At 48.5% G+C, this 27,057-nt stretch overlaps 1 protein-coding gene across 1 annotated transcript in view; it reads left to right on the top strand.

Moving 5' to 3' along the window:
• Window positions 1-27,057, top strand: part of LOC136958845 (cadherin-24) — a 45,583-nt gene extending 18,526 nt beyond the window's left edge. The window contains 11 exon segments of the mRNA XM_067252960.1: window positions 8,800-8,834; window positions 8,837-8,986; window positions 18,096-18,352; window positions 19,079-19,215; window positions 20,715-20,836; window positions 22,337-22,454; window positions 23,072-23,242; window positions 23,297-23,392; window positions 23,922-24,126; window positions 24,833-25,322; window positions 26,080-27,057. Coding sequence (XP_067109061.1) covers window positions 8,800-8,834; window positions 8,837-8,986; window positions 18,096-18,352; window positions 19,079-19,215; window positions 20,715-20,836; window positions 22,337-22,454; window positions 23,072-23,242; window positions 23,297-23,392; window positions 23,922-24,126; window positions 24,833-25,322; window positions 26,080-27,057 — 2,759 coding nt within the window.

Here is a 27,057-nt window from a genome sequence, read left to right as displayed (position 1 = left end):
CAATGAGAATTAAAGAAGGTGAAGAGGGGCAGCCTTTCCAAACGTCATAGAGTCAGAGAAGGGCAATTTCTCATGAATATCCCTGGGCTATGAGGACTGGTAGAGGCAGCGATGATTCACCAGAAGCACCGAGCATCTCTGCGTGCTTCCATCACTTGCTCTTGAGGAGAAAAGTGAACAGACAAAATGCCCTGGTGACTTGTTTTTTTTGGGTGCTTTTCTTGTCACCCAACCTGGCAATGTGCCCCATCATGCAGAATAATAGGAGTTAAAGCCATTCTCTTTGTGCCCAGCCATCAGCGGACAGCGGAGGGAGGGAGGGGGGGAGGTGGGGAGGGAAGGGAAGTGATTTCCATGCTAATGGGAGCGTTCCCGGCAGGGCTTCCTTTTTTCCTCTTCCCATCTTCCACTCTCTCTCTCTCTCTCTTTCTCTCTCTCTCTCTCCCTTTCTTTCAATCTCGGTCTTCCCCCGGTCCGTCTCTCTTCTACCAATCCCTAACCCCCTTTCCTTCCCCCACTCTCTCTCTCTCTCTCTCTCCCTGCCTCCCCCACTCCAGTCTCTCACGCCTGCCTGATGAATGGAGCTGCTGGACTGGGAGCGCCATGGGGGGTATAGCCCATCTCCTCCATGGGTGTGGTGCACTGCCGCTGGCTGCCCTCATGCGTGTGTGTGTGTGTGTGTGTGTGTGTGTGGGCGCTCAGGCTGCAGCAGAGCTGAGCGTAAAAGTCAGGTTTGCCTGAGAAATGGAACAGAGCCTGGAAAAGAGCAGGAGCCTACCCCAGGGAAAAGGCTTCTTGTGTCCACTTGGCCAAACTTTTGCATTTGCCGCTCATCCCTCTGAGGACGGCTGGTACGGGCCGCTGAACAACTACCCTGGGGTAGCCTCCTACTCATGCAGTCGTGGAAGTGTGCCAGCGATCTCCCTTAAGATACGTTAAATGGTAATGGTTTATTAGAAGGCATGTCAAAATTACCGTTAGCCACGGTAGGCTGCAACGTAGCAGGTGTAAAACAAATCCCCTCACACCGCCTGCGGAGCGGAATGTATTCAGGGTTACGAGAACAGCGCCGGCACGCCATTACGTACAGTACGTATACATATTACACAAATCACAAATGCGCATCAACAAGCCACAAAGCCCTCTCAGAGGCCATTAAGCAAACACAGGGCTGTGTGTTGACAGTAGATTACACAGTAAAATATGTTTGGTGAAGGGAATGAAGTATTTTTGCAAATGAAGGTTGTGCTGCTGCAGTGGAAGCGGTCGTGGACCTGCGGGTCTGGGGTCCAGCTGTTTAAATAGGCTACAGATGAGTGGTGATGTGAAGTAGTTAGTGGAGAATAAACAGAGGCATTAGCCTGTTATGATTGGATATGAGGGGAGACAGGGAGAGCTCAGCCCAGCTCAGCCCGGATAAGGACAACAGCTCTTGTTCCTTTAAGGGCTGAAGGCCTGCTGTATAATCAAGCTCTGATGCTCCTCCCTGACCCCGCTTGGACAGACGCATCTCTTGTCTCTCTCGCTCTCCTGTGTATGATTTGGGGGAAGGAACAGGTCGTAAAAGTAGTGGAATATGTAAAGCTATTGTGCTTGTGGTGCTCTCTCTCCGTCCTTCGCTTTCTCCATCTCTTCCTGTAAGTGTATGTATGGCTAAGCTTTCTGCTGTCAACAAATGAGGATGATATTTTATGTTGTTTATGGATTCCATCTGTACTTTAAGGCAACCAAAACAGGCACTAACTACAACAGTTTTTTCTTACGCTTGCTGCTATTTAGCAGCACACAGAATAGTTTGTTCTCAGAATTCGGCAATACTGAGTAAATTCTGTTATATGAGAATTCTCGTCTTTCTCTCTTTCTCCTCTGAAATGTACGAGGGTCTGGTTAGGACCAGGCTATTTCTCTCACTCTTTATGAGGCACATCACATATGTTGTAGATATACGTGTTTGATCCATGTCTTTCAGAAGAGGAATTTTCTCTTGTAAGCCTCACCTCTAGTCTTCCTTCAGGGTGCTTTCTGTTAATTAAACTTGAACTCAGGAATAGGCTGCTCTGCACCAATGCATTCTGGGAAATTGGGCCTTTCATTTTAAACGAAGTTTGACTAATTTAGTGGCCTGCTAATGCAGGGTGATTGTTGCTGAAGTAATAGGCATAATGACGATAACAAAACAATTAGATAATGGGAATAATTCCAATAATTATTATTCCTAATTAAGTTAGAAAAAGAATCATAGATGTGGTTAATATTAGCCTCCTTTTCATCCCTTTATTTTCTCCTTCCCCCAATTTTTTCTCTCTTTATTAATATTTCATCTAAAGTTCAGCTTTCTGCTTCAATAGACAGTTAAATCACTGCTGGAAAAATTGCTCTCAGACACATCTGCTTTTCTCTTCTTTTCTTTTCTCTTCTCTTTCCCTCTTTCTCATTATCTCTTACTCTTGTCATTTTATTTTTCTCCCTTTACTGCACTTTCTTTATCTACCTTTTCTCTGGTTTCTTAATCTGTTTCTCTGTCCCGCGTGAACACATCTACACCTCTGTCTGTCTCTTTTCCCATTTTTGTTGTGTCTTCCTCTCTCTTGGCATTGTAGGCATTGTAGTTTTACAGATCAGATGTTCCACAGTTCGTTATCTGAATGTCTCATCAGCTAGTGAGTGCCCTCAATGTTTTTGGACTTAGTTCTTCAATCTCCTTCTCTTCTTCCCACTCCAACTGCTCAACTGTAACTTTGTAGTCTACTTTACACTGTAAGATATTTTGCTAGATTATGTAATATTACAGTTTTTCTGAATTGCTAAAACACTAAACCCCATTCTCCGAACCAAATTGTCAGTGGCCTAAACCCTTTTGTCGACTCTTCAGTCACTCTTTTGACAAAACCTTAAACAAGTTTATGTAGTTAGACACCATTTGCAAATTGCATTCACTCTGTTTGAAAAGCACATTCTCACTTCAACACATTTCGCACTGGGATGCCCTTGTGTTGCAAAATGGTAAACACAGGGGGCAAAAGGTAAATACAACTCCAACACAGTTGTCATCGTTAACACACAATGACTCCAAATTGTTCACGCTTGTTTCTAATGATGTGATCCTCTGGCTGGTCCCAGCATTGCTGCTGAGGCAGAACACATCTCACTCTCACTTACATTTACATTTATTCATTTAGCAGACGCTTTATCCAAAGCGACTTCCAAGAGAGAGCTTTACAAAGTGCATAGGTCTCTGATCATAACAACAAGATAGCCACAAAACATTGCGAGTATCCAAAACATGAAGCACACATTGTGAACAACCAAAGTAAGTGCCAAAGGGAAGAACCATAAGAGCATGTAGTTAAACAAGTTACAATTAAACAGCATGAACCACTATAAGTGCAAGTGTACCTGTGGAAAAAACAAGCAACAATAATAAAAACAATATATCACAGCGAGTACAAAAAATTTCAATCAGTTACCACTGACCACAAGAGCAACAAGTCTCTGAGCAAGAGTCATTGTGATCCTTGAGGAAACTAACATCGGGTCAAGCGAACCATTCCTAAGTACCGTTGTACTCCCGGAACAAGTGTGTCTTGAGCCTTTTCTTGAAGGTGGAGAGACAGTCAGTGTCTCTGATGGAGGTGGGGAGTTGATTCCACCACTGGGGGGCCAGACAGGAGAAGAGCTTGTGTTGGGACCGGGCGGTCTTGAGCGATGGGACCACCAGGCGGTTGTCTGAAGGAGACCGTAGGTGACGGGTGGGGGTGTAAGGCTGCAGGAGAGACTGAGTTGACTTTAAAATGCTTTTCAATAGAATGTGTGTTTCTTTGGGCTTTTGCAGTTGGACTACTGTATTTTCATGCAAGTGATGAATATAAAGACATTCAATACTGTATTACAGTACTTGCAGTATGCAATTCATTCCAAGTACTAAGTTGGGATTGTTATACTTTATTTATTGCGAAATGCGTTTACTTTGTACAATGAACATTTTTCTGTAACTACATACCCTGGATGCTGTGTTCCCCAAAAAATGGTGTTGTGTACTGAATGCTATGTAGTGTTTATGTATTGATTGGCTGTGTATAACATCTGAAAGCATTGTTTTGGTTTTGAGCACAGATTGTGTATTCAGAGTCAGAAGTTTTGTGAATGTAGTTTTGAAGATTTGGTTCTGTGTTTAAAGTGTTGAGAAAATGGGTGTTTTGTTATAATTGTGAAAAAACTGATGAAAGTGACTCAGCCAGTCATTTAGCAGACACGCTAAATTAACCGTGTACACTGTGAAGTCTCCCTCTGTCTCTTTCTCTGACTTTTTATGGTGTAATGTCCCCACAAAATTATTCCCCCCTAGCCACCCTCCATCTCCTCTACCTGCTTTTCTCTCCCTCCTTCCTTCCCTCCCTCTCTCTGCCCTCTTCTCTTAAGCCCTCTCCACTACACAGTAAGTGCTTGTGTGATGGACTCGCACTAAAAGGATGCAGATTTTATTCAGGCTATTTTCGACCAGTGCGTGCGCTTTAGCCAGCTAGACACTTTTTTTAATGGCTTCCCTAACTCATCGCCTTCCCCCTTCTCAGAGAGAAACAGAAAGCGTCCCCCTTGCAGATAAGACATAAGCGTTCCTCTTTTTCGCACTCCTCTTTTACTCACTCCATAATTTTTTGGTGCCCTCTCTCTGAGTGTTATTAGCCAGCCAAGCAGTCTTCAAAACTCTACCTTGTCTTGCTCTCTTCTTCTGCTTCATCTTTCATTTCACACCCGTTGTCCCTTTCAGTATCTACCAGTCACCTGCTCTCCCTCCCTCCCTCCCTCCCTCCCTCCCTCCCTCCCTCCCTCCCTCCCTCCCTCCCTCCCTCCCTCCCTCCCTCCCTCCCTCCCTCCCTCCCTCCCTCCCTCCCTCCCTCCCTCCCTCCCTCCCTCCCTCCCTCCCTCCCTCCCTCCCTCCCTCCCTCCCTCTTTCTCTCTCTGTATCCATTCAAGTCTCACCACAGTGTCAGTCCTTAGTTCGTATTTACGGAGTTAAACCTGTATTAAACTGCAGGCCCCCTAATTAACTCTTAGCGCTTGTCACTTCACTCTCCACACAAACTAATCTCTTTCTCATAGTGGGCCGTCTCCTCCAATCACCATGCACCACCGTGTGAACCCTGACCAATTGCGTCTGACTAAACCGCGCTAGCAAGCTAGAGTAGCCAGAGTAGAAAAAAGGCTTAGTCTGTTATCTGTAACGTGAATAAGGAGGGATGAAGGAGGAAGAGTGAGAGAGATGGAGAAGAGGTGAAGGTGTTTTGAAGTGGTTATGGAACCAGCCCAGTGGAGGGGCCTTCGATTCTTTCTCTCCCCAGAACACAATTACGTCGTGGCCCAGTGGGGTGTGGCTCTATCAGGGAGTCACACGGCACCAAGTGTGTGTCACCATGCTGTTCCATCACAGATGGGGCTAACGGCTTTGGACTGCAGAACAAAGAGGTGCGCAGAGATCACATGTACTCCTGCCCCTTCCATTCAGAAGGGGGACTTGATTTGACGTATTGAAGGGTTGTATGATTACCATGTCCCTTCTGCCCCTTTACCCTCTTAGAAACGTCTGGCAGGATAATCTCTCTTCTCCGTTCTTTTTCTCTCCATTTACGTTCTCCCTCCCTCGTTCTCTCTCTTCCTCTAATCACTTCAAGATCTATGCTTCGGTCCTAGCCTATCAACAGTGGCAATGAGACATTACTTCTCTTGCTGTCCCAACTACATAGTGACGGGGAAAGCCGAATAAAACAGTTTCGACCATCACCATCACGCCTACAACATTCCCTCATGCACTCCAGCAGCACACAGTGTGAGCACACGTGAGTGTGCCTGGGTCTCGTTTTGGGCGCAGAGCACATTAGCTAATGTCTGATCGTAAGTTTGCTGTAATGTGGACGTGCGGCGCGCCTCCCTCCATCATTGAGCGTACATACAACAGACAGCAAATCAATGCTCATTACGGTTTGCGCAGCAATTTGTTGTCGTCCCCTCTTGAAAATATGTCACCTAATTCTCGGTCTCATTAGAGATGCAGTTTTCTGCCGGTCGCCCGCTAATCTTTAGCCTTCTGTTGTCCCCCCCTCCCCCCCCCCCCCCCCCCCCCCCGCTCCCCAGATGGAGGCTTGGTAGTCATGGCACATAAAGTGGCTTTTAACGTGGAGCCCCTGGCACACGTCCCCCTCAGTGGGCAGGGCCCTGCAGGCTCAGTGGGTGTGTAAGAGCACGCTCCATTTCACGACTGGCTGCCAGGGGAGACGTGTGTACATGATGCGCCATTATCCTTCCATGTACCACACACTGCTCACTGTCCTTCCATGTACCACACACTGCTCCCTGTTCTTCCATGTACCACACACTGCAGCCTGTTCTTCCATGTACCACACACTGCTCCCTGTTCTTCCATGTACCACACACTGCTCCCTGTTCTTCCATGTACCACACACTGCTCCCTGTTCTTCCATGTACCACACACTGCAGCCTGTTCTTCCATGTACCACACACTGCAGCCTGTTCTTCCATGTACCACACACTGCTCCCTGTTCTTCCATGTACCACACACTGCAGCCTGTTCTTCCATGTACCACACACTGCAGCCTGTTCTTCCATGTACCACACACTGCTCCCTGTCCTTCCATGTACCACACACTGCTCCCTGTTCTTCCATGTACCACACACTGCAGCCTGTTCTTCCATGTACCACACACTGCAGCCTGTTCTTCCATTTACCACACACTGCTCCCTGTACTGTCTCTCACATTACGACGTGTGCAGGACCCGGCACTGCTCATGAGAAGCTGCTCTGTCATCTGGCTCCCCCAAACTACAGGTATCGAGTGTCCTGGTCATGTGCCGAGGACATGGGAGACACTGTACGAATGTCTTCATTTGTAATCAAGATATATTTACATTTACATTTAGTCATTTAGCAGACGCTCTTATCCAGAGCGACTTACAGTAAGTACAGGGACATTCTCCCCGAGGCAAGTAGAGTGAAGTGCCTTGCCCAAGGACACAACGTCATTTGGTTGGCATAGCCGGGAATTGAACTAGCAACCTTCTGATTACCAGCCCGATTCCCTAACCACTCAGCCATCTGACTCCCTATATATATATATAAGGCAGGTTAGCTTCTTCTTTGGATCAATGGATATATGTTTCTAATCCAAACAGATGCAGATCATGTAGACTGCAGCTTTTTTACTGTGTGGGAGTTGCCTTGGAATGCATGAGCTTAGTGGGAGCTCATCAGTGGGTGTCGGGGGGCCGTGTGTGTTTGTGTGTGTGTAGTGGTGGTGGTGGAGGAGGGAGGGTGAGGGGGGGGGGCACTGAGAGTGTGAGCAGTGTCCACAGGGTCTTTAAAAGCCAGGAAACACACCAGCTAACAGCAAATGCCACTGTTGTAAGCCAGGGTAACATCGGCCATTAAAGTTTCATTTACTGCCTACTATCCTGTAGGGTTTAACAAAGAAAACAATATTTGGAGCATGGATTTGTAGTGAATGCATTTATAAAGTGTTGAGGTCTGCTAAACCATGCAGTGACTCTAAAAACAAAAAGAACATGGGCTATAATTGCTCTATCAACACAGTAAGGTTCGGTGTTAAGTGCTTGACTACAGTGCTTCGAGAACTCAACGGCTCTTGAAATACCACGTTATTGATTTTTTTGTTTATGAAAGCACTAACTTCCACCATTTATCTTTGTTATTGTCTCAGTAATCATCATTTAAGACAGATGTCCTCTGTGTTGATATCATCCTAATCTGGCATCATGTCCCTCTCTCATGCTGGCTGGTTTGATATGATTTGTTATTCAGTTGTACTGGCACTTTGTAGTGTGTTAAGTGGGGATCTGTTTTTCAGTAATGCCACCCAACACTACTGCTACTCTCATGTTGTTGTCCCTCCGCTGCTGGGTTGTATCTGATTTCTCTGACAACACGTTGTTGAAAGCTGTAAAACCAATTTGGGGACGTCTGTTTTGTGCTTGTAAGGTAAAATAGTGGCATCCTTCTTTCTCTCGAGTTGGTTCTCCCAGTCTGTAGGCCGGAGGGAGACGTGTGTTTGTGTGTTCGTACGTGAGCGTTTGTGTACACGTGTGTTTGTGTGTGTGCGAGTATATGATTGTGTTTGATTGTCTGTGTGTGTGCGTGTGTTTGTGTGTGTGCGTTTGAGTGTATGATTATGTTTGTATGTGTGTACGTGGACATTGATGCAACACATATCAGCGGGCTGGTGTGTCTCACGTGGGGCAGGCGCCACAGACCCAGGGCATTTCTACAAAGTGCTGTTCAAGCAAAAGGCCTTTAATGTGGTGATTTAATGTGAATTGCAGTGAAGGTGAAGTCATCATGTATAAACATGACTGTGTCCAGAGGAAACACAGGCCTATTATCTGGCCTTGCTTTACACTCTTGCTCGTTAGCCGGACAGAAATGTACAAGCTCAACATCCAAATGTAGTGGATATTTACATTATGGGAGTCCCTTTTTTATCTGACGTGGTACTGCTCAGACTTTTAAAGGAGAGTGTGAAGGTGTGTAATAACCTTCCTATGATCCGGATTATTCTCCATCTTTCTTTCTGTCCGTTTTCCCTTGTGAGTGTGTTCTTTTTCTTTATACCAATTTTCTTATTTTTCCTTTCATCTTCTTCCCACTCTCACTGTCTATCTCACTTTCCCCTCTCTTCCCCCCCCCCCAATCCTCCCCCTCTCTTATTCTGACTTTTCTTTGATTTTTCTCTGACTAATCTCTCTCTTACTCCCTCCATCCCTCCCTTCTAGATCTGTGGTCTTTCTCTGTGTCCGAATTGGCTATTCGGGGGGGGGGGCGGAGGTGGGCCGTATCTCAGCAACAGATGCTGACCTGGACGACAATGCCAAACTGGAATATACCATCCTGGAGGGAGAGACGGGGGACACCTTCAACATCACTGGAGTGAACCAAGAGGCTATTATCACCCTGAACAAGGTGAAAAAGGGGAAGATAAATGAGCCGGGGAGGGATGGAGGGAGGGATAGAGCGTGTAGCTTGTCAAAACAGAAGGATGGTGGGAAAGGCATGCAGTGAGGCATAATGGAACAGATGATGAGGGGGAGGAAGAGAGAAGAAGGAGAAGAGGGAGGGAGAAGGACACAGGTGAGCCTGGTTGGTTTGCCCGTTGTTCCGGGGAAGGCTCAGGAGAAGCCTGGTGAACACTGGTGTGTGTGTGTGTGTGTGATAGAGAGAGAGAGAGAGAGAGAATAGCAGGCTATGTGTGTGAGTTTGAATCATCTCTCCCTTCCATGCACTCTCCTTCTGAAGCATTCTCCCCCGAGCCTTTCTGTCACTCTGCCTCCATCACACCCCACACACTGCTAATGAAGATATGTGTGGAGGGAAGACTCCAGACGTGCGGCGCGTCACTCGTGAGTGCCCGGTTACACGTGTGTCAGGTGGCTGAGCGGTTAGGGAATCGGGCTAGTCATCCGAAGGTTGCCAGTTCGATTCCCAGCCGTGCTAAAATGACGTTGTGTCCTTGGGCAAGGCACTTCACCCTACTTGCCTCGGGGGAATGTCCCTGTACTTACTGTAAGTCGCTCTGGATAAGAGCCTCTGCTAAATGACAACAACAAAAAAAGAGTAAGTGTGTGTGCTCAGTGTCATGCGTGACCTGTGAGTGGGCCCCTCTCCCTCATGTGTAAGGTCGATTCAGTGACATCAGAGGAAGCAACACCAAAGAGTGTGGTGTGACTGGCGAGCATGCCTGGAATATGCTATCTGAAGCTAATTTAGCTCTTCAAAGCTAGGCATACACAGTTGAATGAGTGATAAAAATACACCCTGCTCTTTTAATATAGTCTGTCACTCAGATCTAGGATGTGAAAGATACTGAATTGCCTCTGATGGTCATCAAGTGCGTTTATGTGTGTGGCTATGTGCGTGTGTGTCTTTTTGTGATATATATATATCTTCGACCTGCCGTGTTGCATATGTGTGCATGAACCATGTGAATTTATGTGCTTGTAAATGTATGTGTTGTTGAGTGTGTGTTACTGAGCGTGTGAGTGTGTGTTACTGAGCGTGTGAGTGCGTGTGTTTGTGTTTGTGTGTTTGACTGTGACAGCTCCCTCCAGATTTCTATGATTAGTTTAAAAAAAAAGCCCAGACCGGCGGCAGGGTTGTGAGGGATTTCCAGAACTGGGAGTGTTACTCTGATAAGAGGGATGGAGAGAGGCAAGGGGAGGTGGAGAAAGAGAAAGAAGGGAGGGAAGAGGTGGTGGTGGGGGGAGAGATAGAGAAGGAAGGGCTAGAGGTCAGGGTTGAACAAGGTAAGGGAGGGATGGCTGGAGGAAACAGAGAGAGTGAGAGAGTGAGAGAGTGAGAGAGAGAGAGAGAGAGAGAGAGAGAGAGAGAGAGAGAGAGAGAGAGAGAGAGAGAGAGAGAGAGAGAGGAGAGAGAGAGAGAGAGAGAGAGAGAGAGAGAGAGAGAGAGAGAGAGAGACAGGCAAAGCAAGTGAGAAGCACAATGAGGCTTGAAAAGAGACAGGCAGGGAAAAGAAAAAATAAACATAACAAATGTTTGGTTGGTGAAAAAGCTACACAGAGAAGAAGAGGAGTCAGGGATGGTGGGGGGGGAACAAAAAGCTGTGTGTTCTCTCAGTGGGGAGATAGAGGTGATCAATTGAACATGTGCTCGGCAACAGAAGAAATGAACCGAAAAATGACAGCAAATAAATCCCCCTATCATAACCCTGCCAGGATTTCATCACATTGCCACAAAAGTCTACAACATTACAAAAACCATAACTACAAACTGGCAAACTTGTTTTGCATTTCCTTATTCAGAAAATAGCAAGTGGAGTGTATTCTTCTCGTTGAAGTTTGGGGTTGTAGTCTTTTGACAGCTTTGGATAAAGAATGATGACTAGACAATGGGCAGGTGGATGTTGCTCAAAATGTGACTTGCAGAGGTTAAAAGGGATTTAGCCTTTCAGGGAATCCACGTGCAACGAATGGAAAACATAAAAGATACCACTGTAATAGAATTAAACTAAACAAAGCGTAAAATTAGTGCTAAGCTCCCCCTCAGTTTCCACCCTGTAAAAAAAAAAAAAAAGAAGCATCCATCCAGTGTAGTCTGTGTGTGCGTCTACATGAGAGTGTGTGTGTATGTGTGTTGTGGTTGCATTCATCCTGACTCATGTTCTCAGCATCCAGTTTCCCTTGACTGCTGCAGTCAGAGATTTCCAAACTGTGAAGAATTTAGTTGATAGAGATGATCTTCGTGCCCTCCAGAAGAGAGCATTTCCGACTGGAACAATTTCTGTTACCACTCAGTCTGGCTTGACCTCACTGGTCATCACACAGCTGTGGGCAGAATCTTTTTGCCATTGATCTTGGGCACACACACACACACACAGACACACACACACACACACATGCACACACACTGGCACAAAGACACACCAAAGGCTGATATTCACACATACAGTACACACTCTTGACCTTGTATCTCTCTGTGTTAGCGGTCGTGGAATGAACAATAATGTGGAAAGAAACACAGTGGGTTATCTTAACCCTTGTGTGGTGTTCGGGTCTGTGGGACCCGTTTTCACTTTTTATCAAAAGAAAAATGATACGATAAATTATTTTTTCAAACTCAGACTCATTGGCCTTGGCTCATTTTCCGTGAAGAACATATATCAGAACACATTTTCAATGACCACACACCGTACACCCCCCCTACACATTTATATTACATACAGGATGTTTGGGTCCACTGGACCCAGGGCTAATAAGAGTGTGGAAATTGTAGGTCCTGTGTACCTTCACTCTGTCCTCCTCTTGTCTGGGCCTGCTGTTAGTGTGTGTGTGTGTGTGTGTGTGTGTGTGTGTGTGTGTGTGTGTGTGTGTGTGTGTGTGTGTGTGTGTGTGTGTGTGTGTGTGTGTGTGTGAGCCCCCTGCCGTTCCCGCACAAGGTTGCAACATTGTTGACAAATTCAAGCACCGCACCTGTCTGCTCTCACATTCCCGCACATTTTTACCCTCTGTCTTGCGGGACCAATATTTATTTGCTCATACTCTATCCCAGCAGCAAATTGGGGGCGGGACAATATAAATATAGCTTTGCCAGTGTGGTTCCTTATCACAACTGATCAAGATGGCGAAAAGATTGTCCTGCTCAGAGGGCAATGCAACTGATTTTGGAAGAGAGAGAAGCTTTTGACGATGAAGTACAGGAAGAGATTCAGAATGTGAGGATCACATTTCTGAAAATTCATAGTCTGACAGTAACTTTGAAGAAGAGGATGAGATTGATCATCAGCTACTCCAAAAACGAAGACGAGCCACAGGACCAGCCCATCACAGCAGCAGCACAAGGACCAGCCCATCAGCAGCCAGCACAAGGACCAGCCCATGAGCAGCCAGCTCAAGGACCAGCCCATCAGCAGCCAGCTCAAGGACCAGAACAAGATCGTCATCATATAGAAAGGGGAGAAATATGGATGTCAAAAAAATATGAAATTGAATGGTCTTCTTGCCCAAAAAATGAGCCACCCCGCATGGCTGCCAATGTCATAAGGATGCAACTAGGGCCAACACGGATGGCAGTAACTCATGTGCAGGACACCAAGTCTGCTTTTGAGATTTTCATCACAGATTCAATCCAGAAAAGTATTCTGGATTCCACTAATTTGGAAGGAAGGCGTGTGTGAGAAAGGTGGAAGGAGATGGACCAAACCCACTTACATGCCTACTTTGGGGTTCTCATCCTTGCGGGAGTTTTCAAGTCCAAAGGGGAATCCACAGAATCCCTGTGGGATGCAGAAACGGGCAGAGAAATCTTCTGGGCAACAATGTCCCTGGAAAACTTCCACATCATTTCTAGGGTTATCCGGTTTGATAACCGAGATGACAGACCAGCTCGACGGCAGAGAGACAAGCTAGCTGCCATCAGGACAGTGTGGGACAAGTGGGTGCAACGCCTCCCCCTGTTTTACAACCCTGGGCCGAATGTCACCATCGATGAGCAGCTGATGCCATTTAGGGGGCGCTGCCCCTTTAGGCAGTATATACCATCTAAACCTGCAAAATTGCCCCTCACACACACACCCTGCCCCTCATGTGTTGTATAGGCTGGTATGAAAAGACAATGCGTTCAATGGGGCTAATGTGTTGTCTAGACTGACATGGTTACTGTGTGTTCAGCTTGTGTTGTGTAAACTGACCTGAATTGGTTAAATTTCTAATGAAGTTCAAATAGCCTAAATAAAAATCTATAGTTATGAAAAACCTTCCTTCATTTGTAAATTTGTTGATTGTTTTTCCATTCTAATTTTGATTATAACTGATTTTCTTTTTTGTCACATTTTATTAAAAAAACGAGAAGCACTTTAGTTCCTAAATGTGATCTAACAAAGGTAAAGGGCAACTATTAACACTATATGCTGTTTATATTGCTTTTGATTGAGATGAAGTAAACATCTGTTGAGTATTTTAACTTAAAATTGTTTGATTGTGTTGAATTAAAAAACCCAAAATGCAGCGGGTCCAGCAGACCCACGAACACTGGCTGAGTAACTAAAATATGAACACCACACAAGGGTTAAAGGCTGGACGATGCAGCAGCTGCCTTTAACAGGCTGAGGCTAGAGCACAGACAGACACACACACACACACACACACACACACACACACACAGACACACACACAGACAGGCAAACAGACAGATAGACAGACAGACAGACACACAGACACACATACACACACACAGACAGACAGGCAGACAGGTCAGCGACTTACACAAACCCGGGGGGGTAGGAATATTTCGCGGAGAAAAGTAAAGGCTGGAAATAGACGGACATGGAGAAAAAGAGAGGGGACATTGAGTGACTGAGACAGACGAGCCCACTGAGGATGATGGTGCGGTCCAGGAAAAAGGTTGGAGGAAGGGAAGAGATGAGACCCCCCTCAAGAGATGGAGGGGGGTTGGCCAAGGCACGTGCAGTCGAGGCTGGATCATTAACACTCTGGCAGTCTGTCTGAGGAGTGGGGAATCGCCTGGCTCCTTTCTCTCCTTTACACACGGCCATAGCCAAACACCACGTTCACGCTTTCTTTCCTTCCTTCCTTCTATTTATTCTCCCTATCCCTCCCCATTCCCGGTCTCTCCGTGTCAGGCTATTTTCTCCTCTCTCCTCTCTTTCTTCCTCTTGCTCTCCCATCCTCTCTCCCTCCTATCCAAATGCCTCCATCTCTCTCATCCCGTCTCCTCTCATTTTGTTAAAAGGCTTGTTATTGTTGCTGTCTCACACACTGATTCCCTCCCCAAACAGCCTAGCTCAACCCAGCTCCGGTCCGCTTCATTCATCCTCAGGCGGTGCTTGACCCCTTCTTTTCCTCTCTGAGCTCCCAGGGCCCAGGGAGAGTCGGACTCTCAGAAGGGTTCTGGAGGGCACACCAAGATGGGGTCTGGTCTTGTCACCTGAATCCAAACATAAATGGATGTTGAGATTGAAACTGAGAATATGCTGCAGTCTATCTTCACGTCTAATCTGTTATATGTAACCCTGAAGGTGCAACGATGTCCATTTTTCTTTTTGGCTTTTGTGTGGAGGTGTGAAGGTTTTCTCTGACTTCCCCACGGTTGGTGTTGATGTATAAAACCATAGGTAAAACAGGTCACACCACATGCATCTGGTAATTGAATAAGTTTAATGACAGCCCTACAGGATGTCATTGCTCTGCAATACTGCCACCCAGTGGCCAAATCATCATGTTCATAAATCATTTAGGTACTGCTATTGACAGCTGGGTTTGGGTTCATGACTGGATCTCAGTTTAAGTTCTGGTGAACATTCAGCTATGAGGCCTCTCATATGTCTAATCCACATGGAACTCCCCCTCCTACTGGGATTAAGATAATCCCCAGTTTAGGGTTTAAAACCATCCAGATTTGAACCTTAAATATTTTACAACATGTTTTTGATTTTTTATCCTGATTGAAGTGAAGATCTGTTTATCTCATCCAATTTGAGCTTGGCAGGAATGTAATCTAATTTTGGTGGTTTTGAATGGCTCTGTTTTCAGATTGAATCCAATCTGACTCACAAATCCCATCTATTGCTTTGAATTTTCTGGCCACAGATACAGAGACAAAGAAAGTGCCCTTAATTATAGAACCAAGGTCAAATTGGATTTCAAAAGTAAATCCCAACTTTAACCTCTAGGGGTGCTAACACTGAATCCTGTTCCAATCCAGGTATTTTAGGGTAACCTCGGCTTACACCACTGATTGGCTGTGTTCTTGATTGTGTGTCTGTGCACAGTATGCATGGTGTTTGTGTGTTTATGCAGTATGTGAGACGGAAGGAGAGGACATTACAGCAAGCTTTCTCTTAAGTGTTTTGTCTGGCACCAGCTTGCTACCCATCAGCTTGCTACACATCTCTCCAGCAAACAACTGCTTCTGATGCAGCACAGCTGCGTCGTTAATACCTTCAGACCAAACATTCCAATTCACCAAATTCCATGTGAGGAATGTTTTAGTGGGTGTACGGCGGATGTAAGACAGCTATTTGTGTTACTCTCATTCCACCTGGGGACAGTAGGATTCTGCTTCTTGGCCATTATTTTCATCGGCTCTCACTTTAAACATAGGAGCTAATCCACGGTCACCCGCTAGCAGCGCGTTGAGGATTATCTGTGTTTGTTTTCTCACGCAGAGGAGAGATTGTGCTAATCTCCTCCTCAGAGAGAGAGAGAGAGAGAGAGAGAGAGACACAGACAGACAGACAGACAGACAGACAGACAGATAGATAGAAAGAGGATGAGAGTGAGAGAGAAAAAGGGGGAGAGGGAGAGTACAGATAGCAGATGTGTTGAGCTATGTGTACTGAAACATTGCAAAAGCAAAGAGAGGGGAACATCTGAACTAGTTTTAGGAAGAGAGAAAAGGAAAGGGCAGGAAAAATGACTGAAATGAGAGAGAGAGAGACAGAGAGTAAATGAGTGAGAACATGGAAATAGAGAATTGTAGAACAGAGAAGGGTGGGGGTGTTTTTGAAAGATTTCACTCTTCCAGGGCTGCAGTTACATGTCTGCAGAATATTCCAGTGCTATTGTAGGTCTACAATCAAGCCCAGACATTTCATCTTAATGTGCAGAGTGGCCTCTCACACAGCAAAGCATAGCTCAGCAGGGAAGGAAAGCCCCTAAGTTACTGTATCATGCATGCAGTAAAACCCTGACTTGCACATTCAACTACAGGACGGAGAAGAGGCTGCAGACACACAAAGGCTGCATAGATCATTTAAAACGGCTCACTTGTGCACACACACACACACACTCTCCATGTAAGATATATTATGTGTGTTTACTAGACCATAGAGGTGAGATGATTAATTACGTGAACTGCGAAAGAAGGCAATAGGTAGAAAGGAGGAATTAAAATCTTTCAAAAGAATGAGAACATGGTAGGGCAGTACAAGGTTAAACTAAGTAATAAATAGAGAGAAGAAAAGAGGGGAAAAGGTGCGAGAGGGAGAGATGGATAGGAAGAGGAAGGGTGAGAGGAAAACTGGAGGTGGGTGTGATAAGTGCTCAGGCAAAGAGTGAGTGAGGGAGAGAGATGAGTGTGTGTTCTGCTTGTCAGGGATGGACCTGCGCACACTCGCAGGAGAGTGGAGAGCGTGATGGAGTGCTGGAGAGAGCGAGGGAGGGAGACAGGGAGGGAGGGGGGGAGTGGGTGATGGAGTACTAGATGCAGGGAGGGAGGGGGTGATGAGTGTGTGCTCACAGTGTAAGTGACATCTCTCCTCCTCAGACAGATTGTCTCTCTCGCCGTCTAATGGGATCCTGTTAGAGGCCTTTTCTCTCTGTCTACCCCCCTCCCTCGTTCTTTCTTTCTTTCCCTCAGCCTCCATCTCTCTCTCTCCCTGACATTTTCCCTCACTTTTTTCTCAGGCATAGGGATGTGCCCCTATTTCTTGAATTTCAATATCTGTGCCCTTCAATCCCCCGTTTCTCACTGCATATTTATAACCTGTAAAGATGACATATTTTCTGTAAGACAATCCTAAGCTTTTTGGCTGGAAGAACAGAGAAGGGAAGAGGTCAGAAAGAGAGAGCAAAAGATAGAAAATATCAATATTCTCACCTAGAGAACGTTCCTCTATTTTCAGGCAAATCTTTTGTTGTACTTATTCTGCATTCAAACAACATGGTTCTATACCCATCCACTTGCCCCCACCCACACCAACGCTCATTAATATCGAGACCCATCCAAACAGCCTGGTCTGAGAAGGCAGGAAGGGGCCCTGGAGATGTTTTGTAACCGACAGAAACACGACAGTCACCGAAATCTAATCAGCAGTGGGATGTGCTGAGCTGAGTGGAGCCACCGGCCCCCAGTAGCAATCATCCAAACAGCAAACCTGATCACAGGCGGCCAGACTCATCCTGCTCCAGTGGTACCCTGCTGTGGAGACGGCAGCAGCAATCGCAAAGACACCTCAGACAAATAGGCTTCATAACTTCTCGGTGGCAATGCCATGATATTAGAGCAAGGGGACCCCTTCTCAAACAATCTGTCTGACTGGGTTTGCTATTCCAATGAGTGGAACAACATTGTCATGGCATGCTCCCTTGTAACCACAGCGATGTCGTGTTTGTGTCAAAACCAACACTTAAACGTCAGTATCATTTTGTTTTCAATCTCATGGTGCAAAATGTTATTTTGCGGAGGTAATACTTATGTGTGACATAGAAAACCATTTAGTTTTGCTGAGTAAGAGTAAAACCAGGCATCGTGGTCCTGGTAAAAGACAAACAATAATGCCATTCTTACAGCAACAAGGAAACAACTAGCTGTTCTAATGTGACATAAACGTCTCCTCTCCTCTCCTTCCCTCTCCTCCCCTCTCTTCTCTCCTCTCCTCTCCTCCCCTCTCCTCTCCTCTCCTCCGCTCCTCTCCTCTCCTCTCCTCCCCTCTCCTCCCCTCCTCTCTCCTCCCCTCTCCTCCCCTCCTCTCTCCTCTTCTTTCCTCCCCTCCTCTCCCCTCTCCTCCCGCCCCTCCGCTCCTCTCTCCTCTCCTCAGGCTGTAGACTACGAGAGCCGAAGCTCCTATTCCTTCTCGGTGGAGGTGCTCAACCCTCTGGTGGACCCCCGCTTCCTGCGCCGTGGCCCCTTCAAGGACCGCGCCACCATCCGTGTGGGCGTGCTGGACGCCGACGAGCCCCCGCGCTTCTCCCGCAGCCGCTACCGCATGGACGTGTCGGAGAACTGCCCGCCGGCGTGCACCGTGGGCCGGGTCAGCGCCGTCGACCCCGACACTGGCCTCACCAACAACATCAGGTAGGAGGGCCACAGGCCGGAGAGGAGGGTCGGAGGTCAGGTGCGATCGGTTTCATATGTCAACCGGCGCCGTGCCCTCGAGCAAGGCGTCGAAGCTGAAGAGGACCCTCCTGAGTGCTGGGGTGGCCAGGCTGCTCCCTGCCCCCCTGGGTGCTCCCTGCCCCCCTGGGTGCTCCCTGCCCCCCAGGGTGCTCCCTGCCCCCCTGGGTGCTCCCTGCCCCCCTGGGTGCTCCCTGCCCCCCAGGGTGCTCCCTGCCCCCCTGGGTGCTCCCTGCCCCCCTGGGTGCTCCCTGCCCCCCTGGGTGCTCCCTGCCCCCCTGGGTGCTCCCTGCCCCCCAGGGTTGTGTCTGTGTGGTCTGGAGAGATTGAGCGCAGAGCAGAGGGCATTCTTCCACTGCAACCGATATATAACACAGTGGCCCGAGGAAGGGAATCTTTACCACACTTGGCGAGTGTGAGTGAGTGTATGGGTCTGTGTGTATTTGTGTTTGTGGAAGCGCATGTGTGTGTGGAAAGATGAACTATGGAAAGATAAAAAATCATGTACTATTCAGATAATGAGCAGTGCTTCAAATGAGTTGGTATCGACCACGATAATCTCTACTATTAATTCCGCAGTCACTTGAATCATGTCATCGTTATTGCTTCCTCTCCCTCTCTCTCTCTCTCTCTCTCTCTCTCTCTCTCTCTCTCTCTCTATCACCCCCCACCCCCTCCGCACCTCAGGTTCTCCATTGATCCCCAGTCAGACCCGGAAGCGCTGTTCCGGATCACGCCGGACACTGGCCTCATCACCACGGCGATGGAGTTGGACCGCGAGCGTGAGCAGTGGCACAACGTGACCATCATCGCCACGCAGAGAGGTCAGGCTGAGTGCACAAGACCTCCAGCACGCCCACCCAAAAAGCCTTTTCATTCAATGCAGTGCTCGCAATTCAGTCTGCTAAATGAATAAAACCCAATGTCAAATATTAAGAATGATCTAGACACCTAGCAAAAAAGACACTTGAATAATAGTTCCCATTTTCTCACACTCCCAAATGACTGCTTGAACAGCATAAACTCACTGCAGCCCTACTCAGTATGTTGACAGTGTTGGTCTGTACTTAAGGTGTAATTGTGTCAACTGTGTGAGCTCCCCTTCAGTTGAAGTAATGGGTGTGCCAGAGTTGAATAATGAGCTCTATCTAGTCAACAGACTGTTAGAGGCAGTGTTGATAACTGGCACTCACTGGCTGACTGGAGCGCTGTAGCCAAAGGCATATCTCACTGCCATTATGGAAGGAGCTCAATTTCAGCAGTGTGGACCAATGGCACCAATCCATAACATGGTGTTGCAGCTTGAATTGTGTGAACACAGTCCAGAGAGAGGGCGAGAAAGAGAGGACGTGTTTGTGTTTTCCGTGCATGTCTGTGTGTTTGCAACCCAAACTGTGGGCGAGAGCTTCCCACAAAATGTATGTCTGCCATCCAGAATGTGAGTTCTGTCCAACCTAGTGGCGACGTGAGAGCGCGTTCATTGTGTGCGTGTTTGAATGCAGAATGGGACTCCTTTCCAATCCATTTACACTGTGCCTCCTCAATTTGCTTAGCATGCAGATTGGTTCTTCTCCTCTCTCTCCCTTTCTCTCCCTTTCTCTTCCTATCCTGTCTCGCCCCCCCCGGCCCCTCTCTCCCTTTTTCTTTCTCTTCCTCTGCCTCGCTGTCTCTCATTCATTCTCTCTCCCTATTTCTCTGTCTCAAACTAACACAGAAACACACGCAGAGACACACACACACAGTCTCTGTGTGAAAAGGCTGCTGTCATGAAACAAGGTTTGATGTGAAAATAGTCGACTACTGGCCAGACTACAGCTACAGCAGCCAACAGAAATAAAGGCTGTTTTCAGACCTGGGTCAAACAGTATTTACCTCCAGTCTGCTTGCCTGTGCCAGATTGGGGGGCCTTCACCCTTTTGGAATGGCTCCATCCACTCTTTTGTGCCAGACAAGCTCAATCAAACACAGTTTAAGAATTTGTAAATAATACATTTTGACGCCCTTGGTGTGTTATGCCAGTAAACATTAATAAAGATTTTCAGCACCGTTTACCATGTCAAATATAATGATTTTAATAAAAAGATATCTGATCTTAGATTTGATTTGATTTGATGTGGCATTGCAAGTACTATTATACTTTAGTGTAGTATATAGTAAAGACTGTAGTAGGTTATAGTACAGTTCGATACTACACACTAGGTCTCCACCACACCTGGGATGTGCCAGCCTGGACAGAAGGGCAAAGACATGAGACATCAGTCTGAGTGGCAGCTTTCTTAGAATGTTCTGGTGACACAGCTGTCCCTGATTGGCTCCCCTTCAGATAACCCAGGCCAGGTGTCCAGGGTGGTGGTTGCCATAGAAACGCTGGACCTGAATGACAATGCGCCCGAGTTGGACAGGCAGTATACTACGGCCCTGTGTGACTCATCAGCCACCGGACAGGTCAGTGTGTGTGTGTGTGTGTGTAAGTGTGTGTGTGTGTGTGTGTGTGGTAGTATGGAAGTACATCATGAGTTCTGTGACCCAACTCCTCACCACACATGATTGTGCTTCCTTCCTGTTTACCATCACTTGGAATATTTAGCAAGAGGATGTCTTCAAACTCGTAACTGATTTATTCATCATGTTTTGGCAGGTTTATTTACCTTGCCGTTGCCTAGTCTGTGTATCTATGGCAACCGTCTGTCAAGAAATAATAAAAGAGCACAGTTTTATCTTCAATTAGTTTGAGGATGTGAAAACAAAGAAACTAGGAAACACTTGATGATGTCAATCCCTACACTCTGGCCCTCCTCTGTACTTTCTATAGAACCCTCTTCAGTATTCTCATCTATACAGTACTCTACAGTACATTTACATTTACATTTAGTCATTTAGCAGACGCTCTTATCCAGAGCGACTTACAGTAAGTACAGGGACATTCCCCCCGAGGCAAGTAGGGTGAAGTGCCTTGCCCAAGGACACAACATCAGTTGGCATGACCGGGAATCGAACTGGCAACCTTCGGATTACTAGCCCGATTCCCTCACCGCTCAGCCACCTGACTCCCTACAGTACTGTCTCTTGTACACTCTATTATACAGTACTCTACAGTACTGTCTCTTGTACACTCTATTATACAGTACTCTACAGTACTGTCTCTTGTACACTCTATTATACAGGACTCAACAGTGCTGTAGAGGGATGTGCTTGGGAAGAAACAGCAGGTGGCTTTTTAGAGTCCCTCCCTGCTTTCTGCTGTGGAAGAAATTGGCGTATTACTACATGAACATTTCTGTACAAAGCACGTATTCTTCTTCAGAACATTAAGTAAACAGTAGGTTGACTAGTCAAAGCAGGATGTTCAGATTTTAACAATGCCTTTTAAGTCAGAAGTGTACTTTACTTAGATGCATTGAGTTTGTTTAGATACTATTCAGACAAGCCTTCAGCAAAATACAGAACATGGTTACTAAGTTATGCCTTGTCACAATCCTCTCCCTATATGTGCAATACCCCACCTCCGTCTCTCTCTCTCTCTCTCTCTCTCTCTCTCTCTCTCTCTCTCTCTCTCTCTCTCTCTCTCTCTCTCTCTCTCTCTCTCTCTCTCTCTCCCTCTCTCGGTTTCCCTCTCTCTCCCTCTCTCTCTCTCCCTGTCTCCCTCTCTCTCTCCCTCTCTCTCTTTCCCTCCCTCTTTCCCTCTCTCTCTCTCTCTCTCTCTCTCTCTCTCTCTCTCTCTCTCTCTCTCTCTCTCTCTCTCCCTGTCTCCCTGTCTCTCTCTCTCTTTCTCCCTCTCTCGGTCTCTTTCGCTCCACACTTTCTTTTCCTCCCAGTTTCTTATCCTCTGACTCTCTAAGTTCTCTCCCCCCTCATTGTGCCCGTTCTCCTCCTCTGTTTCTTGGCTCGCTCCTCTCATTCTCTGTGGTTCTCCCCTTCCTCACTGTCTCTATCTCTCTCCTTCAGGTGGTGCAGGTGTTGCGGGCGATTGATCGAGATGAGGGCGGCAACGACAGCGCTGTCTATTTCAGCATCCCTCCAGAGTCCAGCACTGCCCTCAACTTCACTGTTAGGGACAGCGGAGGTGGGCAATCACAATACTTTCGCTCAATCTCTCTCTCTCTCTCACTCTCTCCCTCTTCCAAACACACGTGCAGTGCCCGCTCACACACACACACACACACAACAGATCTCCTTCCCCATAATACCTCTATCTCCGCTCCTCACACACTCGATCCCTCTCTCTTCCTGTCGGTGCCACCTTCCTCCACCATCCATCTCACTCCTCCGGTGGCTCCATTGTTTACTCGGTTATCCCCATCCCTTTTGTTTACTCTGCTGTTTGCCGTCCCCATTTCTCTTTCTCGTTCCCATCTCTTCCCTCCTATGTGCTCCACTGCTCTATGCTACACTGTGCTAAGAGGATGTGATCGTAGAGGTTTAATTCAATTTATTTAGATTTAGCTCCTCGAGTTTGTCATGCTCATGTTTTATCTGTTCTGTCTTTTCTCGTTCGTGTCTATCCCTCTTACCCGTCCCCCACCTCTCTCTCTCTCTCTCTCTCTCTCTCTCCCCCTCCTCCTTTCTCACTACTTCTTTCTATGAAGGTTTTATGATGTGTTGTGTTGTTATGGAACGGGTACGCGATTGAACGTTGACTCGAGTGCCCATAAAGATTGTGAAAGGCGCTCCCTCCCCCAGGTCCCACGGCCACCCTGCTGCTGCTCTCGGCCCTGCAGCCCCTCTCCCGCTCGTCCTCCTCCTCCTCCCTCACCCTGTACGTGCCCCTGGTCCTCCGGGACGGCACCTCGGGCCTCACCAGCACGGCCACCGTCACCGTGTCCGTGTGCCCCTGCCTGAGGGGGGGGGCGCGCGCCGGGGAGAAGGAGAGGCAGGCCGAGGCGGGGGAGTGGGAGTGGGAGAAAGAGGCGGTGTGCGTGCCCCAGCCGTCCTCCTCCCCGTCTCCTGGCCTCAGCACCGCCGCCCTGCTGGCCATCCTGGCCTGCGTGGCCACTCTACTGGGTGAGACAGTTTAGGATAAATGAAACAGTAGCTACAACGGTAATATATTTATATGTAAAGTTATTTATATATGTACTTTATACTGGATGTTTTATGGGTCAGAGTGAGAATACTTCTGAAGAAGTTGGTTTCTCAGTCTTGACACCCCCAGAAATAGAGTTAGTCATCGAACCTCTGCTGCGGTGAGGCAACTCTGGAATGTCACTTTTAAGCAGTGGAACTAGGTAGCTGGGTAAATCCCCAATGACATGCCAATCTCCCCGTAGTGGACTACTTTCAGACTACTTTCAGACTTGGTGCACTTTATTAGCAGTAGCGAATGTCTTGTAGGATGATAGGTAGGGAAAAAGTTCCTTTCCATCTGACTGACTGGCTGTCTGACTGACTGGCTGTCTGACTGACTGGCTGTCTGACTGGCTGTCTGTGGGATAATTGCAGGTTGGACACATGCCCAGAGATGCCATATTAGCATTTCTCAACCTCAAATCTCTCCTCCCACTCCTTCCCTATGTCCCTGTGTCCTCTGTAGCTGTCAGCGCCCTGTCCCTCTCCCTGAGGAGACAGAAGAGAGACTCCCTCTCTCCCCTGGAGGAGGACGACGTGCGGGAGAACATCATCACCTACGACGACGAGGGCGGCGGCGAGGCCGACACGGCCGCCTTCGACATCGCCGCGCTCCAGAGCGCCCCCCACAGCGCCCGCCGGGGGTACCGCACCCTGGACAGCAGGAACATGTGAGTGCGGCGTGTGCGCGAAGACAGTTTTGTGTGTGTGTGTGTGTGTGAGTGAGTAGAGAGTTGTGTATGTGTGTGATTCGAGAGGGATGGGGTGTGTTTAGGATATTATCTGTTTCCCTTAGTGTGTGGAAGTAGGACATTGGGTCTTTGAAACTGTTTAGGAGTGGATAGGTAGAGTTTGTGTGTGTGTGTTATTCGTAAACTGTAGCAATAGCAGAGGCATTACTAAATATTGCATAGGAAACAGAATTGATTTGCCCTGTTTGAACGCTGATGAAAGTAATCAAGTCTATTGGAGTCTTTGAGAGTCAGTGAAAGCGTGTCTCAATAGCCCTTAATTGATCCACTTAAGTCATTGATCCACTCCAAACCCCAAACTGAATCCGATGCTGATCAGAATGAAGAGCTTTCAGACTCCCTTCTCCTGAAGGGGCACTTTGTTGTGCAACACTCACTTAAACCCTAATAGTTATCCACACTCTGCAGTGAGTGTGATCTGTGAGTGTGAGCCTTTATCGGCGTGTTTACCAATGTTCTGTGCCATAATAACCTGCATGGACACGCAAATGAGTTGTAATCGTTCACATTGAGCCGCCAGCCCCGACGACATGTAAATCTGACGTGTCTAGTTGGATTATTCTTTGGTGTGTATCCCTTCGATTGGAAAGAGCAGATCATGGATACCTGTCTCCGTCCCCTCCAGACGTTACGCCCAGCAGGCCCAGGACAAGGCGCGAGCCTACAGCTGGGCCCAGAACCCGGCCCTGGACCCGGCCTACTCCGGCCCTGGAGGGGCTCTCTACGGACGGCTCTGCTACAGCAGCCACACCCTGCCTGTACTCCGGCGGGCCCCGGGGCCCCCGTTCGAGCCCGGCATGGCTGAGCTGGCCTACCGCTTCCCTGGGGGCCAACCAGACCACTCGCTGGTCATCCAGAACCAGGCGGCCATGGCTGGGCAGCTGGAGCCCGGGAGCGTCTACGTAGGGCCGGCAGACCTGAGCGCGGGCAGCCGCACGGGGAGCCGCACGGGGAGCCGAGATGGAACGGCCCCCCAGAGTGGGGTGAGCACCTCGGATGGAGGCACGCCACGGACCAATGACAGCCAAGACAGGGGAGGAGGGGGAGGAGCCATGAGCAACTGCACGGAGGGGAGCAATGAGCCCCAGCAGAGCCACTGTCTGGATGGAGAATGGGTAAGATGATGGATGGATGGGTGGATGGATGGAGAACGAGTTTCAACCGTTTCTTTCGTTTGTTCACAGACAAAAAATGCTGGAACTTTTCTTATTTACACTTTGTCTCTCGGTCTCCTCTTCTCTCTTCATCCCCCTCTCACAGTGCAGTGTTAGCTCATTCTAGTGCTTAATTAACCTCTGCTGCCACTCTTACCTTTTCAAATCTCTTTCTGTCACTCTGTCCTTCTCTCACTTTTCTGTCTCTCCTCCCTCTGCCTGTCTCTCCTCCCCCTGCCTGTCTCTCCTCCCTCTGCCTGTCTCTCCTCCCTCTGCCTGTCTCTCCTCCCCCTGCCTGTCTCTCCTCCCTCTGCCCGTCTCTCCTCCCCCTGCCTGTCTCTCCTCCCCCTGCCTGTCTCTCCTCCCTCTGCCTGTCTCTCCTCCCTCTGCCTGTCTCTCCTCCCTCTGCCTGTCTCTCCTCCCTCTGCCTGTCTCTGCTCGCTGGATTGGGAACCCCTTTAACTTTGCCACCGTCCTCTCCTTTGTCACCCTTACCTCTCTCTCTCTTTCTTTTTCACATATCCCCCCCTCACCACGCACTTCTGGCTCTGATCCTCCACTTTTCTCTATTCAACCTCGTTACAATACCCACACTTCCCTCCACCTTGAAACGTCCTTCCCCTTCCTGGCCTAATCTAACCCACTTAACCTGCCACAGTGCTACACCCTTCCCCTGCCCCGGACTGAACCCACTCCTCCTCACCTCCGCCCCCTACAGGTCCAGTCTGAGAACCTTCCCCGGGAGCACACCTTGGTTCTGACCCGCTCCGGCTCCATGGTGGGCCAGGTGCACGGCGCCAGCGGCTGGATGTGTGACACGGCCACCCTGCCCCTGGCTGGCCGCAGGGCCTCCCGCGCTGGCCTGTCCCCTAAACGCAACGCTTCTGGTTGTAATGAGCCCGACTCCTCTGCTGGAGCCGGTGTTGGCCAGAGCAACGGCTCTGATGGCCAGTCGCAATCCTCGGCCGCAGCTCGCAATTACGCCACCGTGTTGCAGGGGGAGGCGTCTGGACAGAGGGACTACCCTGGCAGTCTGGGGAGAGGAGGCCTGGAGATGGGCAGCAACTTTGTGGTGGCGAGGCCAGACAGGGAGGGCGGAGGGATATCTCTGACCGGGACTACTTGTGGGCGAATGTATCCGGAGGGGACAGGCTTTATGTCTGACTGGCGGGACAGGGTGGGTCTGGGGGGCTATATCTTAGGGCGAAGGGATATGACCCCCCAGCTGCTGCCCTTCCCAGGGCAGGCCAGGGGGGCGTACGGGGGGTTGATGGGGTACGGGGCTGGGTGGGTCCCGGGGATGGAAGTGGGGAGGGGGGCTCCAGGGCTGGGAGGTCACTCCCTCGCCCTCAGAGTGGGAGAGTTCCTCCGCCTGCGTCTGGCCCAGGTGACCTTTGACCCCTCCCAGCCACCCTATGACTCGGTGCAGGTGTACGGTCTTGAGGGCACCGGGTCGCGCGCTGGCTCCCTCAGCTCCCTGGAGAGTGAAGGAGAGAAGGAGGCGGAGAAGGAGGAGTGGGGAGGAGGGCTGGAGGAGTGGGGGCCACGGTTCCAGAAGCTGGCCCAGCTGTTCCGAGAGAGGGAGAAAGAGAAAGAGGAGGATAAGGAGAAAGAGGGAGGAGAGAGCAACAAAAATGAGAACCAGAAAGAGGAGGGTGGGAAGGAGAACCAGGCAGCAGGAGACAAGACAGACTGA

The sequence above is a fragment of the Osmerus mordax genome, chromosome 16 (assembly GCF_038355195.1).
Source record: "Osmerus mordax isolate fOsmMor3 chromosome 16, fOsmMor3.pri, whole genome shotgun sequence".
Classification (NCBI taxonomy): domain Eukaryota; kingdom Metazoa; phylum Chordata; class Actinopteri; order Osmeriformes; family Osmeridae; genus Osmerus; species Osmerus mordax.
Note: the sequence above shows the minus strand (reverse complement) of the source record. Positions and strands in the feature narration are given on the sequence as shown.